This window comes from Ochotona princeps, chromosome 5 (genome assembly GCF_030435755.1).
Source record: "Ochotona princeps isolate mOchPri1 chromosome 5, mOchPri1.hap1, whole genome shotgun sequence".
NCBI classification, from domain to species: Eukaryota; Metazoa; Chordata; class Mammalia; order Lagomorpha; family Ochotonidae; genus Ochotona; species Ochotona princeps.
In genome coordinates this window covers 76,030,688-76,047,635 of record NC_080836.1, presented here as the reverse complement: position 1 = coordinate 76,047,635, position 16,948 = coordinate 76,030,688, and the positions used below count along the sequence as shown (strand labels likewise).

Here is a 16,948-nt window from a genome sequence, read left to right as displayed (position 1 = left end):
GAAAGGAGAAGGGAGGAGAGGGGAGGTAACAAGGTGAGGCGCGTTTCCCTAATGGGTCCCCCGCTCGACTTCCGGTGACTCCCCAACGGGATGCTGTCTGCTCATTCAAGTGGCTAGGGCTGGCGCGCCTCATACTTTTCTTTCATTGACTTTTCCAAGTGCATGCTGAACTCCGCATCGGCACTGCTTGAGTTCTCGGGACACTCGGAGGGAACGTACCGTACGACTACGGAGTAGTTACAGCGCCGGAATAAAGGAGGAGACGATCTGGTGAGTGGTAAGGGATCTGGGAAAAGGTCTTAGGGGTCGGGTGGTATTAAGCAGGGTTGTCAGAGTAGGAAGACTTGACATGTGAGGAGATACCCGGAACTAATAAGGAAATCAGCTCTAGGGAAGTCAGCTCCCTGGGCATCCTAGCCTAGGCTTTTTCTTTTACATGGACGGTAAAGAGGAGCCTCTGCGAATTAAGAAAAAGGACAATGTACTTAATTCTTTCTTTTCTTTGGAAACAGATTTATTTTCAAGCTTCTTTTAAAGACGCTGAGAGCTTAAATAGGACTTGGCGGAATTATAAAAAAAATGGTAAGTACTAAAAGGATTTTCATAAATATCGTTCATGATAAGTAGTTTTTAGAAATGTCCGTGTCAAGATGAAGAAATGATAGGCTATAGAAGCATACAATGTGGAATGATAAATTTTGAAAAAAGAATTTGAGTCGGTAGGTGGTGTACACAGTGGGTGAAGCAGCTGCTCAGGACACCTACATCTGTCATTGGAATACCAGTTCTTGTCCTAATGGCTCCACTTTAGGTCCTCCTTTCCTGCTAATGCATTCTGGGAGGTAGCGGATGTTGGTTCAAGTGCTCGGGCCCTTGCTAACTGCATGGCACACTCAGATGGAGCTCTACACTTTGGTCTGGCCCAGCCCTACCATCTTAGAGTGGCGACTAGGGAGTGAACCAGGATATGGAAATCTCTGTTGCCTTTCCCCATTCCTGTCTGTTCACTTTTTGCCTTTCAAGTAGATGAAAGTAAATATTTTAAGAGTGAAAATTGGGGACTAGCATTGTCATGTAGCAGGTAAAGCTGCCATCTGCAATGGTCATCAGTTTGTGTCCAGGCTACTCCACTTTCCAGCTCTCTGCTAATGGGAAGAACAGAGGAGGATGGCCCAAGTGTTTGGGCCCGTGCCAACCATGTGTGAGACCTGGAAGACACTCCTAGCTCCTGACTGTGTCTGGCCTAGCCCTGGCTGTTGTGGCCATCTGGAGGGCTGAGTTAGGGGATGGAAGATCTTGTTGTCTCTCCCTCTCAGAGAAACTGTCAAATAAATAAATAAATCTTTGAAAATATATATTAAAAAGTAAAAAACCAACATGGCACAGGTTGCAGGGCACAATATTGCAGGGGACATTCCATGTCCGAGGGCCTGGGATCCAGTCCCAGCTCCACTTTTGCCCTGGTTCATTGCCATCCATATGGGAGCCTTGGATTCAGATCTGAGTCCCTGGCTTCAGCCTAGTCCATTTCCAGCTGGACCTTTGGAGTGTGTACTAAAAGATAGAAGGTGTCTATCTCTCTGTCTTTCAAATACCTAAAAATTAACAAAAGACATTTAAAACACTAGTGAAGCAGAATTACTTTAAGCCAGTTTTTTAGGTGACAGTGCTAGGGCAAAGCAGGTTAAGTCACCGGCTTCATCAGCAGCATTCAATATAGGTGCTAGTTTGAATCCTGGCAACTCCAATTTCAATCCAACAGCCTGCTAATTCCCCTGGGGAGACAATAGAAGATGGCTGAGATCTTTGGACTTCTGCACTCATGTGGGGGACCCAAGTGGAATTCTAGGCTCCTGGGTTAGGCCTGATCCAGGCTAGTGTGGCCACTTGGGGAGTGAACCATCTGATGGAAGACCTCTGTCTCTCCATTTCTGTGTAACTCGGCCTTTCAAATAAATCTAAAATTTTAAAAAATAAATCAGTGTTTAGGAGTATATATTGTATTTATTTATTATTTTATTTTATTTAGAAGACAGGGAGAGATGCAGGAGCAAGCACCCATTTGTGAGTTCACTCCTCACCAAATGATCCCAACAGCCACACCTGGACCTCGTCCAAGCTGGAAGCTGAGAACTCAGTGCAGGTCTCTTACCTGGTAGCAGGAACCCCACCACTTAACCTACTACCTGCTGCTCCCAAGTCTGCTTTAGCAGGAAATCAGAACCAGGAGCATAGCCAAGACTCCAGCCCAAGCCCTTCAGTCTAGAATGCAGGTGTCAACTACTGCAACCAAATGCCTCCAGAACTAACTTAGTTTTTTTTAAATGTTCAATTACAATGCACAAAACTTACCTTTTTTGGAAAAAGACTGATTATAAGAGACTGAAAGAATTGCAAGAGGAGACGAGATTAACCATATGTGATCGTTGAGCTCTGGCGTGGGCAACTAGACTTGAAGTCAAAGAACAGCAGTGAGAATCAGGCCCTAGTCCACCTATGCACACATTTCCCGTCTTGAACTTGGTCGCACACTCTGACTGCTAGATACTGTTGAAGGAAAGAAATGAACAAGGAAGCCTCCAAATAATGTATTCCCTCTCTGGAATAGAGGTCAACGATGTATAAAAGTTACCATGATGACTGGTTCAAAATAAAGGGCGAGGATACAGGGTGCTGTGGTTGCCTTGGCACATTTTGGATATAGAAACACACTTTTCGTGTCCATTGTCTTTTCTCAAAAAAAAAAAAAAAGGAATTGGTTTTTAAAAATTCTGTGAAAGGCACAGTTACAGAGAAAAGAAAAAGAGAGAGAGAGAGAGGGAGGTCTTCCATCCACTGGGTCACTCCCCAAATGGCCACAATGGCCAGGGTCATTTATTTTGTTTGTAAGTCAAAGTTACAGAGAGTTTTTTTTCAGTCTGCTGGTTCACTCCCCAGATAGCTGTAGCAGTAGAGCTGGACTAACCTTAGCTGGGATCCAGGGGTTTCTTCTAAGTTTCCCTCTTGGGCTTTAGAGTCTGCCAGCTGGCCCTGAAGTCACCATAAAAACCACCAGAGACAAGCTGGTGAGGAATGTCTGTCTGTTTAGCCCAAGTTCCAGGATTAGAAAGGTTTAAGACAAGAGAGAGTAAGAGGGCGTTTTCAGGTAGTCCCTTCACCCAACAATGACACCCATAAGCAGAGAGCTGGGTTGGAAGTGGAGCAGCCAGGACCTGAAGCAATGCCCATACAGGATACTAGTGCTGCAGGCAGAGGATTAGCTTGCTATACCACCACACCTGCCCCTAAATAATTTTTTTTTAAAAAAGAAAGAAAATTGGAGGAAGAAGTATAGCTTATCTCTTAGCACTGTTGTGTGGGTGGGTCATATCTGAAGCAGTATTCCTGTTTTTGTTATCATCTTTACTGTCTAGCTTAGGCAATAATATAGAACATAGTCATTTGAGTAAATCTTAATTTGTCTTGCATTCTCCTTTCTAGTCTGTGACGTTGCACACAGATGTAGGAGACATTAAAATAGAGATCTTCTGTGAGAGGACTCCCAAAACATGTGAGGTGAGTAACACTATTTACATATTAGGCATCAGTCACTTTACTTATTGAATATTATGATTAGTGATGCATTACACCTATGAATATAGATTAGATTAAAATTACGTCTTTGCAAAAACTAACAAAAATAAGGGAAAAGATGGATTTGGAAAGAGGAAGGGAATTATGATGTCTTTTGGGAATTTATTTATGGAATGCATGAAATCTGTCATCTTTACGTGAATAAAAGTAAAAATTAAAACAAAATTTAAATCAGTTAGCAGGATAACCATTTTTAAGTTGAACCATCTCACCTGAAGACTTTCTGTAAAATCCTGTCAGGACATGCTAGTCATCGGAACTCTGGTCTAATTTCCACTTTCCCTTCCTCATTTCATAAATAAGCCAGAGGGGAAGGGGATAATTGTACTGGATTCAAGGTTGTTAAGCATCTTTTTCCTCAGGAAACATCATCCTTAGGCTACAGGAGGACTGTTCTAGTCGTCATTTCACCTGTATAAATGACAAGGTAGAAAGAAGAGACTGCCGTAGATATTCATTCTTTCAAGATTGTTTATGAAGGACTGTTGTGCCAGGTCTAGGAGTATGAGCACACTTTGAAAGATAAACAGAATTAAAAGATAAGTATGTTTTGGTGCAAACATGTTTTTAAAAGTCTTTGCCTGGTTTTTTCATGTTTGCATAACACGTTTTCCCTGAGTGTTCTGAAGGCCCTGGTATGCCTGAGTGTTGTGGTGAATTAGGCACTGTTGCCTTCATCAAGCTGTCCTTCTGCTTGGGAAAATGGGCAGGGGGCAAGATCAGTTCTAAAGGGTGATGTTGCCTTGAAGAAAATAAAGTGGTGAGATACAGAAGAGTGGGAAAGGAACTACAGGTTAAGTATCCCTTCCGTGGAGTGTTTGAGATTTCAGGGGTTTTCAAATTCTGACATGTTTGCATCACCTTTTGTGAGCATTTCAGATTTTGGATGATTGGATTAGGTGTGTTCATCCTGTATTAAAAAGAAGGTAAGATTGGGCTTCATCAAGAAAGTAGCACTTAAGCTGAGTTCTGAAGGTATCAAGACAATTCCATGGAAAGAGCTAGAAAGAGAACTTTCTGGATATAGAATCGGCAGCTGCAGTGGTCCCTAGGATAGAAGAGTCTGTCTTTTGTGGATGGTGGTTGGAATGTTGATGGGATTTATGGAGTGGGTAGCAGGTAGGTGTTGCCATGATAGAAGGGGTAGAGATAACCAGGGCTTACAAGACCCTGTTGATGAAGATTTTGTGTTTTATTCCAAGGGCACAAGAAAGCAACTGAAGTGTTCTAGGCACAGAGGACTCATATGACTTAAAACAGTATCTAAAAGATAGACTGTGGTGTTGTCAATACGTGACTGGTATTTCTTTCTCTTTTATCTTAAATGTGTTTCTGCTGCACCATTTCTCAGTCACCGTTTTTACTCTCTTCAGAATTTCTTGGCTCTTTGTGCCAGTAATTACTACAACGGCTGTATATTTCACAGAAATATCAAAGGTTTCATGGTTCAAACAGGAGATCCAACAGGTAAGTTTTTCTACAAATTGAAATCCACGAAAGTGAATGTATTGCATACATAGGAGGGGAAAAGAGTAGAAGAATAAAAGCACATGAAGTTTTTTATGATTGGGCTACTTTACAACAGCAAGAACTTAAAAAAAAAATGTAGGGGGTGGGGACTGCCAGCACAGTGGCTCAACAAGGTAGTCCTTCGTCTGCAAGTGCTAGCTCTGGTTCCTGTCCTGGCTACTCCACTTCTGATCCTGCTCCCTGCTTATGGTCTGGGAAAGCAGTGGAAGGGACTCAAGTCCCCCTGGGCCTGTGCCCCACTTGGGAGATCCAGAAGAAGCTCCTGGCTCCTGACTTCAGATTGGATCAGCTCTGGCCATTGTGGCCATTTGAAAAATAACCCAGCACATGGAAGACCTTTTTCTCTTCCTCTCTGTAGATTTGCCTTCCAAATGAAAATGAGTAAATCCTTAAGAAGATTTTTTATTTGTTAAATGAAATACAGAGAAATGGAGAAAATCAGAGAGACAGAGTCAGAGATGGATTGATTTTCTATCTACTGGTTCATTCCCCAAATATCTATATTAGCCAGGGATGGAACAGGACAAGGGCCAGAGCTGGGAACTCATCTTGGATCTCCATGTGTGACAGGGACCCAAGTGTTTGAGTCACCACCTGCTTCCTTCCAGGGCACACATTAGTAGGACACAAGAGACAAAGTAGAACTGGGACTTGAATCCAGGGACTGAAGTATAGGAACAGTGTGTCCCAGCATTGTCTTAGCTACTGCACCAAATATCTACCTCATACCAAGAATTTTGTAAGCAAAAGTTACTAACCCCTGCCCGAAAATGTGAGCGGTATTAAGAAGGAGGGTTATTTTACTTTTTGTTTTTTTTTGGGTAGGATTTTTTTCTTCTGTTCTGTAAAGTTAAATGTGGGGAAGCGTGAGAGGGTATATCAAATTTTACTTCTCCATAAAGAACAATAAAATAGCCCTTAATTTGAGAAACTGGATCCTTTTTCAACTTTAACTACATACTTCTTTTTGATTACTTTTTAGGTACTGGAAGAGGAGGAAACAGTATTTGGGGCAAGAAGTTTGAAGATGAATACAGTGAATATCTTAAGGTATATATCCCAGGGCTTGAAAACTCTACTTTATTACATATGGTTACACTGATTAACGTTGTTAACATTACTAAATTAATAAACTGTTTTATAGCTTTTCCACACTTGATAAATGGCATCAGAAAAGATAAATGACAGTTTTTGCCTATCATTTATACTGGAATCTCAAATTAAATGGACATAATGCTCCCACCCATTTTTTAATTCTTCAACTGCCTGCAACAACCAGGTTTGGGCCAAACCAAAACTGGGAGCAGGAGCTCAATCCATGTCTCGCATGTGCATGGCGGTGAGCCGACTACTTGAGCCATTATTTGCTTCTTCCTAGAGTCTACACTAGCAGGAATCTGGCAGCAGCAACTTGAGATGGATAACAAACCCAGTCACTCTGACTTCCTCATCATTATCTGTATTTCTAAGTCAGATGCCTGCCCCTCAGTCTTGTCTTACCTTTTTCTCTTTCTATCTATCTATCTCTTTCTTTTTCTTTCTTTCTTTCTTTCTTTCTTTCTTTCTTTCTTTCCTTCTTTCTTTCTTTCTTTCTTTCTTTCTTTCTTTCTTTCTTTCTTTCTTTCCTTCTTTCTTTCTTATTTCTTTATTTTTATTGCAAAGGCAGATTTTACAGAGAAGAGAGAGAAACATCTTACGGGCCCAGCGCGGTGGCCTAGCGGCTAAAGTCCTCACGTTGAACGTGCCAGGATCCCATATGGGTGCCGGTTCTAATCCTAGCAGCCCCACTTCCCATCCAGCTCCCTGCTTGTGGCCTGGGAAAGCAGTCAAGGACAGCCCAGAGCTTTGGGACCCTGCACCCGCGTGGGAGACCTGAAGGAAGTTCCTGGCACCTGGGTTTCGGATCGGTGCAGCACTGGCCGTTGCGGCTCACTTGGGGAGTAAATCATCAGAGGGAAGATCTTCCTGTCTCTCCTCCTCTCTGTATATCTCTGATTTTGTAATAAAAATAAATAAATCTTTAAAAAAAAAAAAAAGATCTTCCGTCTACTGGTTCACTCCCCAAATAGTCCCAATGGCTGGAGCTGAGCTGATCCAAAACCAGGAGGCTCTTCCAGGTCTCCTGTGTGAGTGTAGGGTCCCAAAGCTTTGGGCCATCCTTGACTGCTTTCCTTAACCACAAGTAGGGAGCTGGAAGGGAAGTGGAGCATCTGGGATATGAACCAGCACCCATATTGGATCCTGGCGCATGCAAGGCGAGGACTTTGGACACTGGACTACCTCACTAGGTCCTCCTCAGTCTTTTCTATACTGAATCAGCAGTTTTTGAAAAATCAATCGGGGGGAGGGTGGAGTAAGGGTCAAGTATGGGAGGCCAACAAAATGGGTCAATTGATTAATCTTCCACCAGCAAGCACCAGCATCCCATATGGGTGGCAGTTTGTATCCTGGCTGTTCTGCTCCCCATCCACTCCCTGCTTGTGCCTTAGGAAAGCAGTGGAAATGGTCCAAAGCCTTGGAACTCTGCACCTAACCAGGAGACCTAGAAGAATCTCCTAACTCTTGGCTTGGGATTGGTTCATCTCCAGCCATTGCAACCATTTAGGAAGTGAACCAGCAGATGGAAGATCTTTCTCACTCTGGCTTTCCTTCTCTCTATAAATCTGCCTTTCCAATAAAAATAAATAAAAATAAAAATTAAAAAAATCAGTCAGGAGCCAGTGCTGTGGCATGACAGGTAAAGCCACAGCCTTCAGTGCTATCATTCCATATACGTACCCATTTCAGTCCCACCTGTTCCACTTCTAATTCAGCTCCCTGTTACGTGCCTGGGAAAGCAGTGGAAGAGTGCTTAGGCCATTACGCACGTGGGAGACCCAGCACACGCTCCTGGGTCCTGGCTTTGGCCTGGCCCACTCCTGGCTGTCGTGACCGTTTGATGGATGAACCAACATAGGGAAGACCTCTCCTCTCTGTATCTGTCTCTGTGTAACTTTGCCATCCAAATAAATAAACCTTTGAAAAAAGATTAATGCACTGTAACTGCTTAAACCTGTATAAATCTTATCTGTAAAAATGTGTTTACTGTATTTGAAAGGCAAGAGAGCAGATTTTCCATCTGCTAATTGACACACCCACCCACTGCCCAGTCACCCCCCCAATGCCCACAACAGCTGGGGTTAGGCCAGATCAAGGCCAGGAGCCAGGAATTCAATTTGAGTCTACCACGTGGACCCAAGTTCTTGAGCCAGCCCCTGCTGCTTCACAGGGTGCGCATTGACAGGAAGCCAGATTCTGAAGCAAGGTCTCAGGTATCCCAAGGGACACCTCAACCACTGTGCCAAAGGCCTGCTCCTGTGTAAATCTTTGAAATGTAACAGTGTTAAATGTGAAAAGCAGGTCCAGAAAAGTAAAGTTGCATGATACCAGGTTACAGAGTTCAGAAAGTGGCAAAAGGAAACGTACATGTCTTCACAAGTAAACCTGTGGTTACCTCTTGCACGGGCAGGAATAAAAGGAAGCACACAGGCATACATGGTAACTTAGAGATTTTAATATTTATTTTTATTGGAAAGTGAGATATACAGAGAGGAAGATGAGTTTGCTGATTAACTCCCCAGAGCAGCCACAACTGCTGGAGCTGAGCTGATCTGAAACCAGGAGCCAGGAGCTTCTTCTGGGACTCCCGTGTAGGTGTAGGGACCCAAGGACTTGAGCCATCCTCTACAGCTTTTCTAGGGAATACGCAGGGAAGTGGGTCAGAAGTGGAACAGCCAGGATACATACAGACTGGTGTCCAAAAGGGATGCTGGCACCACAGGGCAAAATATTACCCTGTGATTACACAGCAGTGGTAAATGGATATTTGTTTTACTAACTTAGAAATGGTGCATATGTTAGAAATATATCTAGGGGTAAACATCTGGCTTAAAGCTAAACTGCTGCTTGGGATCCTATGCCAGTGCTCTCTGTCCCTCCCCTTTTTTCTGTCCTTCTGCCTTTCAACTAACTAAATAAATAAATCTGAAAAATCATATATCTAATATTACATTTGGTAGTCACCTTTCAAGGAGAAGATAAAGTATTAATTTTGAAGAAGGGTTTATTTATTTGAAAGGCAAAGCCGCAGTTAGAGGGGCAGAAGACACAGGAGGTCTTCTATCCCCCGGTTCAATCCCCAGAGTGGCCACAACTGCTGGGTCTGGGCCAATCCGAAGCCAGGAGTCAGGAACTTCTTCAAGACTTGGCACTTGGTTACAGGGGCCCAAGCACTTGGGCATTCTCCACCACCCTCCGAGGAGTACTAGCAGGGAGCTGAAGTGGAAGTGGAGCAGCCAGAACCCAAACCAGCACCCATATGGGATGCTAGCACTGCGGGTGGAAGCCTTATCTGCTACACCGAAGTGCCAGCCCCAGGTAGTGTATAGCTATAGCTCTATGACTTGTTTAATTAGTGTTATCAGATGAGTAGCTGCAGTGGGAGTCATCAACGGAGCTACTGAATTTTATATTTGTGCACCTCTTTACAGTATGATTCTTAGTCATAGCTTCAGTCCTATCAATGTGTGTACATCAGTAGTGTCATAATCATCAAGCTCCATGAGCTCATCCATGCCAGGGGTTGCACATTGGTTGTCCATGAAGGGAAGACCCTGAGAAGCATTCTCTGTTGCCATCGATTTATAAAATGAATGCTGTAAGGCAAGATTTAGGCTACTCATTTTGCCAGACTCCATCTCTCCCTGATGTTGACATTGTTTCCAGTGATCAACTGCTCTACTCTTGTGCGCATGTGAATTATCTGTAGACCCTGAACTAGTCCAGTCTCCCTAGTTTTTCAGATAAAGAAGCTAATGAGTTCAGTACATGTGAAGAGATAACAGGGATTTTGGCTTTACTGGCTGCCTAATCATTTCATGCCAGTTCACTATTCCTTAATATAAATGTAAGGAGTACTACACATTGGTGTTACTGAAAGTGTTTATGGCTGTTATTCTCCAAAGTAATAGTTAAATGGAAAATGTGCTTTGATTTATAAGTTGTTCTCTAATTTTTCAGGGATACAGATTATATAGAAACTGAACATTTGGAGTAGCCCCAATAAGGTTAAATGTGTCCTTATTCCCTTAAATATTGGAAAGGGAAAGAGTACATGTCTTGTCTCAATGTGTGGAATGTTTCTATCAACAACACTTGGGATTGTCTTTTTCAGCACAATGTTAGGGGAGTTGTATCGATGGCCAATAATGGTCCCAACACTAACGGGTCTCAGTTCTTCATCACCTACGGCAAGCAGCCACATTTGGACATGAAGTACACAGTATTTGGGAAGTGAGTACTCTAGTGATTTTTCAAAACTTTATATTAAATTAATTAATTTTACTTTATTTATTTAAAGGATAGGGACAGAACAGAAAAAGATGTACTGGTTTACTCCCAGTTATTCATGCTAGCTGGAGCTGGACCAGGCTGAAGCCAGGAGCCAGGAACTGCATCCAGATTTCCTGCCTGAGTGGCAGGGACTAAATTACCTGAGGTGTTACCTGCTGTCCCTCTATGTGCTCATCAGCAGGAAGCTATAGTCAGAAATAGAGCTGGGACTCAAACCCAAGCATTCAATTTTGGGATGTGAGTGTTCCACAAGCATCTTAATCGTCTGACAGGAAACCTGCCCTGGTTATGGTTTTTGTTAGAATTTCAGTGCAAAAGGGTACATAAGCATGGTTACGATAGTAGTACAAATACTGGGACGAGTGATATGAGAGCAAATGTATCTGCAGTTAAGTCTACCCCTTATTGGGAAAGTTACAGCCTCTTTGAACCCCATCTTTAAAATTTAGTGAAAGAGGGGGCAAAATTTTTTTTTCAGGATTGTAATATAAATTAACAGTAATGTGTTTTCTTTAAGAAGGGCAGTTCACAGCAGCTAACATCTTTTCAAACAAAACGGACAGCCATCGTGGTTGCATTGTCACCAGTGTTCTGAGCACAGACCACTCAACCACCATTAGCTATCATCCTGGAGCATGCTTCATAGTCATAATGTCGACAGTACCGCCCCAGCCAGAGCATCTGTGATCCAGCCGCCCAGGAAGAGGAAGGGCAGAAGCTGGATGCCAGCTGAGTCAGCTCCTCTTTAAAGAACTTTCCTAGATGACCCAGAAGTTTGTAATATGGCTATGCCTTCCCTACAGAAGAACATAGGAAGTGGTTTTTCAGTCACATAGACTGCTACCTTTTTTTTTTTTTTTTTTAAAGTCAGATATACTGAGAGGAAGAGAGATAGAGAGGAAGTGGAGCTGCCGGGATTAGAACCAGCGGCCATATGGGATCAAGGCGAGGACCGTAGCCACTAGGCCACGCTGCCGAGCCCGACTGCTACCTTTTTAAACGCAAGAAAATATAATACATTTTGGAAAATAGAGGTCTCTATAGCATCACTTTTTTTTGAAGATTTATTTATTTTTATTGGAAAGTCAAATTTACAGAGATGGAAAGACAGAGAGAAAGATCTTGTACTGATATACTCCCCAAATGGTCGTAATGGCTGTTGCTGAAGCCAGGAGCCAGGAGCTTCTTCCAGGTCTCCCATGTGAGTGCAGGGTCCCAAGGCTTTGTGCGCTGCCTTCTGCTGCTTTCCCAGGCCACAGGCAGGGAGCTGGAAGGCAAGTGGAGCAGCCAGGATACGAACCAGCATCCATATGGGATTCCAGTGCTTGTAAGGATTAGCCAGTTTAGCCATTGTGCCAGGCCCCTGTGACATTACTTTTTGATTCAATACGCATGTCCAATTTACATATTTTTTTTAAAGTGACTATACAATTTGTTTAACATTGAAAATTCATCAAGATATCAGCAATATGGCAGTTTTACTGGGAATTTAACCCTTTCTAAGGTATAATTATTTGCTAGGCTAGCAAGAGGGTCTAGTTCACATTTAGCACTAATTAAATGTTTACTGAACAAACACAATACCAAACAAAATGCATTCAAATTTTTTCTTAAAAAAATGTGTTTTAATGGCCTTTCTACTTAGGTTGATGACAAACACAATAAAGACAAATATGTTAATTTCACATAATTGGCTGATGTTATATAGTAATTATATTTGTAGTCTATACGTGTACTATTAAATGAAGAGAATATCTAGTACAACCATTTCTATAGAATAAGGAAATAAATGTCGAAGAAAGATTTTTACTATATGTATTAGTAATTGTAAGGTTGGAGTTCATGTTCAGAACCAGATCCACACAGAATAGAAATAAGCTTAAAACTAGTTTTATTGGTAGCACTTCTGGGTAGAGTTCACTGGTCCAGTACAGAGAGTGGGCCAAGGAGGTCTTTTCCAGGAGATGTGAGGGGTTGTTTTTATACATAGGTGGGGTTTGGAGGACAAAGGAATGTGCGCTCTAGAATGTCACAGGCTCTCTTCAACTTTGGTGGATTCATATGTCACTGCTGGACTGCTGGCCGAGGAGGAAGTTGCCTCTCCTGGTGTGGCCTTATCAGCCACCCTTCTCAGCTTCCTCCTAGACCGTCCCTCACCCACCCTAGCTAGGCCTTACAAGTAATCAATTAAATTAATGAAATATTAGAGTAGCTAGTAATCTTTCGGGGGGGGGGAGATAAATTATTCAGGATCCTTGCCTTTAATTTTATCTTTAACTCATTATTTAGAATTACTTGTCAATAATTGCCAGGATTTTTCTTCTTGGATTTCTTTGTAAAATTAACTTGAAATGCAGACAGAGTGAGATCATAATTTCTGGCTTGTTCCCCAAATTCCCACATGGTCATAACTGGGTCAGACAGGCTGGCAGCCAGGAAATCCATCTAGATCTCCTTCTTGTGCCACGGGAACCCAAAGACTTTGGCCAATACAAACTGCTTCTCAGGGTAGGCCTTAGCAGGAAGCTGCAAATAGCAGCAGAGCTGGGACTCAAACACAGGCACTTTTACATGGGAATAGTAATCGGTATCCCAACTGACAGCTTAAACAGTGCCAAATGCTTTCTCCGGGATAAAGGTTATTGGGCCCGGCGCACTAGCCTAGTGGCTAAAGTCCTCGCCCGCCTTGCATGCACCAGGATCCCATATGGGAGCAGGTTCATGTCTGGGCAGCCCCACTTCCCATTCAGCTCCCTGCTTGTGGCCTGGGAAAGCAGTCGAGGATGGCCCAGAGCCTTGGGTCCCTGCACCCACATGGGAGACCCGGTGGGAGCTCATGGCTCTTAGTTTTGGATCAGCTCAACTCTGGCTATTGCGGCCACCTGGGGAGTAAAGCAGTGGACAGAAGATCTGTCTCTCCTTCTCTGTAAATCTGCCTTTCCAATAAAAATAAATCTCAAAAAAGAAAAGAAAAGAAGAAGAACCAGGGCTCTTACCTTCAGCTTCATTAATTCCTTGCAGTTGTGTGGACTGCACACCCATTTCTCGGAAGATGGTCTGTAATTTCCTCTCATTCTTTAAGGGGCCCACACCCTAGATCCTTGACTGGACTAAATTTGTCTCAATTCGGCCTGACTGCTTTCCACGAAAGCTGTGTGTTTATATCCTCTGTCTTGGGGACTTGATAGTAGAAACACCTGTAAGACAAACGATTTTAGTGGCCCTACATATAGGAATAAAATCAAAAGGTTTGTGTTTTTCGTTATTGTTGCTGATACCCATTCTAGAGATTCTTTATTTTTTAATGGACCCTTTTAGTGGAAATGAAAAATAAATGTAATTCTGTTATCTTTGTTTCTTAAGAACGTACTGTAAATCTTGAGAACTGATCTGTTGCTCACTTCGGCAGCACATGTACTAAAATTGGAATGAGAATTTATCTGAATTGTCTCACAAGATATAATCTAAAAAGCCACTTTTTTTAAAGAATCAGATTTCTAAAACATGTACTTCAAATGTAGCCCTCAATTTTCTCTCTCGGTAGAAGCACGTAGTGAACTTGCTGCCGGCTGAGCTAACTGTTCAGTATTTACTGTTGTCTAGAGCAAGACTACAAACAACATGCAAGTATTTAGCAGTGAAATGCAAAGTCATCATCTACTCAGGGACTTCATGTAGGGCAGTACTGACGATAATAGTTACATTCTATGCTTTCTCTGTACTTCCTATAGCAAAAAATTCCCTATGGCTATTGTGGTGTTGGAATATGATAAGAAATGTAGATTTGGCCTTGCTCCTTTCTCCTGAAACTGAGCTTCTAAAACCTGTGGAACTTTTTAGTGATAAAGATTAGACAAGTATTTTATTGGTCAGAACAAATTCCTCTCAATCATACCTGAGTTGACACTAAGGAAATGACTCTTGTGGGCCCGTGGGGAGCTGCTGGATTTAGAAGGGCTGCGGGAGGAGTACACTGTGTGATGCGAGGGTTGGGGTTCCTCTTTCTATCTCTTCCATTCACATGACCTCTGATCTCCAGGAAGGGGAGAGGGGCTGGAGACTGAGTACCGTCACTAAGAACTCGTGACTGAAAATCATTGTCTCCTTAAGGATTCTAAGCTGGGCTGAGCAGACTCCAGATGGGTGAACACAAGGATATCTGGGAGGGGAGCCCTACTCTATGCTTTGCCTGAGCAATCTCTGTGGGTGTTCCTGAGTTATAATGTACCGTGATATAAACAGAATATCCTCCTGAAATTTGGGAATCTGTAGCAAAAGACTGCACCTGAGAAAGGGGTCACTGGAATCCCTGATTTGTAACCAGTTTAGTCAAAAGTTAGGTTGCTCCCTGTGACTATAGTAGGAGGGTGACTTGTGGAACTAACCTGTAAGGCCTGCATCTATTCCAAGCAAACAGTGTCAAAACTAACATTTATGGCACTTGCCCAAGTAGAGAATTGAGAGAACCAACACATTTGGTGTCTGAGTTGTTCTGAACAAATAGAAAAAGTCTGTTTCCTTTTTGCTGGTTGTATTGTAGCTACCTGTCTGACTGAATGAATGGAGCAGAATGTAATTTTAGGTATTTTTGCAGGAATATTCCTACCTTTTTCTTTTGTTGACTAACAGCATAAAAAACGAATTTTTATTGCTGAATTTCATGGCAGAAACTAAAATTAATATTCTGTTACATACTCAACTGGAGGACTGTAACATGGTCCATTTCTCTTAAGGAAACTAATTGCCTGAAATATTTGGATATTATATTTTAATCTTTGGAAATTAATTTATTACGTTGTTTCTCTTTTAGGGTAATAGATGGTCTGGAGACTCTAGATGAACTGGAGAAGTTACCAGTAAATGAGAAGACATATCGACCTCTTAATGATGTCCACATTAAAGACATAACTATTCATGCCAACCCATTTGCTCAGTAGCTATATTAAGCTGGACAAATACATGACAAAGTGTTTATTGGAACACACCCATTGTGGTTTATCCTGTTTTAATTACATCAGAGACTGCATCAGAGACTCCTACTTGTTTACAAAATTTTCTATGAACTGGTGGTGCCAGGGAAAGCACAGAATCTTTAGTGCCTATTCCTATGGCATATTATTTTCTACAACTGCTAGTCAATATATTTGTTTAATTTTAAATGTAAAAATCTTGTTTGGGCCTGGTGTTATAGCCTAGTGGCTATATCTTCTCCTTGCTTGCACTGGGATAACATATGGGAACCAATTCTAGTCCTGGCTGTTCCACTTCCCATCCAGCTCCCTGCTTGTGGCTTGGGAAAGCAATTGAGGATGACCCAAATTCCTTGGGACTTTGTACCTACGTGGGAGACCCAGAAGAAGCTCCTGGCTCCTGGCTTCAGATCAGCTCTCCTCTGGCTGTTGGGGCCACTTGGGGAGCAAAGCAGCAGATGGAAGATTTTTCTATCTCTCCTTCTCTGTAAATATGACTTTCCAACAAAAATAAATAAATCTTTAGAAAAAAATCATGATGCTTTTTTGTCACATACATGCATTTTAAAATGCTGGTCCACAGTAAAGCATGGGCATTTCTGAGTGCCCCAATTATCTACTAAATTTTATCCATATCCTAGGAGTAATATTTTCTAGTAACTTCATGTGGCTAAATTGACAGGATAAGGAGATGATGTAGGGTGCTCGGTCCAGCAGCACATATACCAAAATTGGAACTACAGAGATGTCCAGTAAGGCTATCTTCTGGTCTTTAGACTTACAGTAATGGCTCTAAAATGTCCCTAAAATACTTAGAGCACTCAATGCGTTTCTCCAGTTACTTGCTTATGAAACTTTTTTTTTTTTAAGAAAAATTAAGAGAAGGAGAGACAGAAAGATCTTCTGTCTGCTGGTTCGCTCCCCACGTGGCTGCAGTGGTTGGAGATGTGCTGATCAGGAGCCAGGAGCTTCTTCCAGGTCTCCCATGTGAGTTCAGGGTCCCAAGGCTTTGGGTTGTCCTCGACTGCTTTTTCCCAGGCCACATGCAGAGCTGGATGGGAAGTGGGGCAGCCAGGACAAGAACCAGTGCCCATATGGGATCCCACTGAAAGCAAAGCAAGGATTTAGCCACTAGAGTATCATGCTGGGCCCACTTAAGAAACTTTTATTCATTTATTATTTTTTTTTTAACGATGCAGGGCCAATATACAGAAGGGGAGAGACAGAAAGATCTTACGTCCATCCACTGGTTAACTCCCCAAGTGGCTGCAATGACCAAAGCGGAGCTGATCTGAAGCCAGATGCCAGGAGCCTCTTTCCCATCTCCCATAGAGGTGCAGGGTCCCAAAGCCTTGGCCTGGCATTCACTTGGGAGACCAGGATTCATTTGAAGAGGCAGTGAGCTTGTTAGAAGCACCAGCTGT

At 42.5% G+C, this 16,948-nt stretch overlaps 1 protein-coding gene across 1 annotated transcript; it reads left to right on the top strand.

Moving 5' to 3' along the window:
* The first annotated feature begins 58 nt into the window (after window positions 1-58).
* Window positions 59-16,021, top strand: PPIL3 (peptidylprolyl isomerase like 3). The gene is made up of 7 exons (XM_058664809.1): window positions 59-270; window positions 513-586; window positions 3,481-3,555; window positions 5,007-5,100; window positions 6,146-6,213; window positions 10,376-10,494; window positions 15,365-16,021. The coding sequence occupies exons 4-7, from the start codon at window positions 5,076-5,078 to the stop codon at window positions 15,489-15,491; spliced, it is 339 nt and encodes a 112-aa protein (XP_058520792.1). The 5' UTR covers window positions 59-270; window positions 513-586; window positions 3,481-3,555; window positions 5,007-5,075; the 3' UTR covers window positions 15,492-16,021.
* Window positions 16,022-16,948: the final 927 nt, after the last annotated feature.

Bases quoted from the DNA above. Each gene is read 5' to 3' on its own strand.
- PPIL3 (XM_058664809.1), top strand. From the start codon at position 5,076: ATGGTTCAAACAGGAGATCCAACAG. The intron at 5,101-6,145 runs GTAAGTTTTTCT...ATTACTTTTTAG, and splicing joins TCAAACAGGAGATCCAACAG to GTACTGGAAGAGGAGGAAAC. The intron at 10,495-15,364 runs GTGAGTACTCTA...TTTCTCTTTTAG, and splicing joins AAGTACACAGTATTTGGGAA to GGTAATAGATGGTCTGGAGA.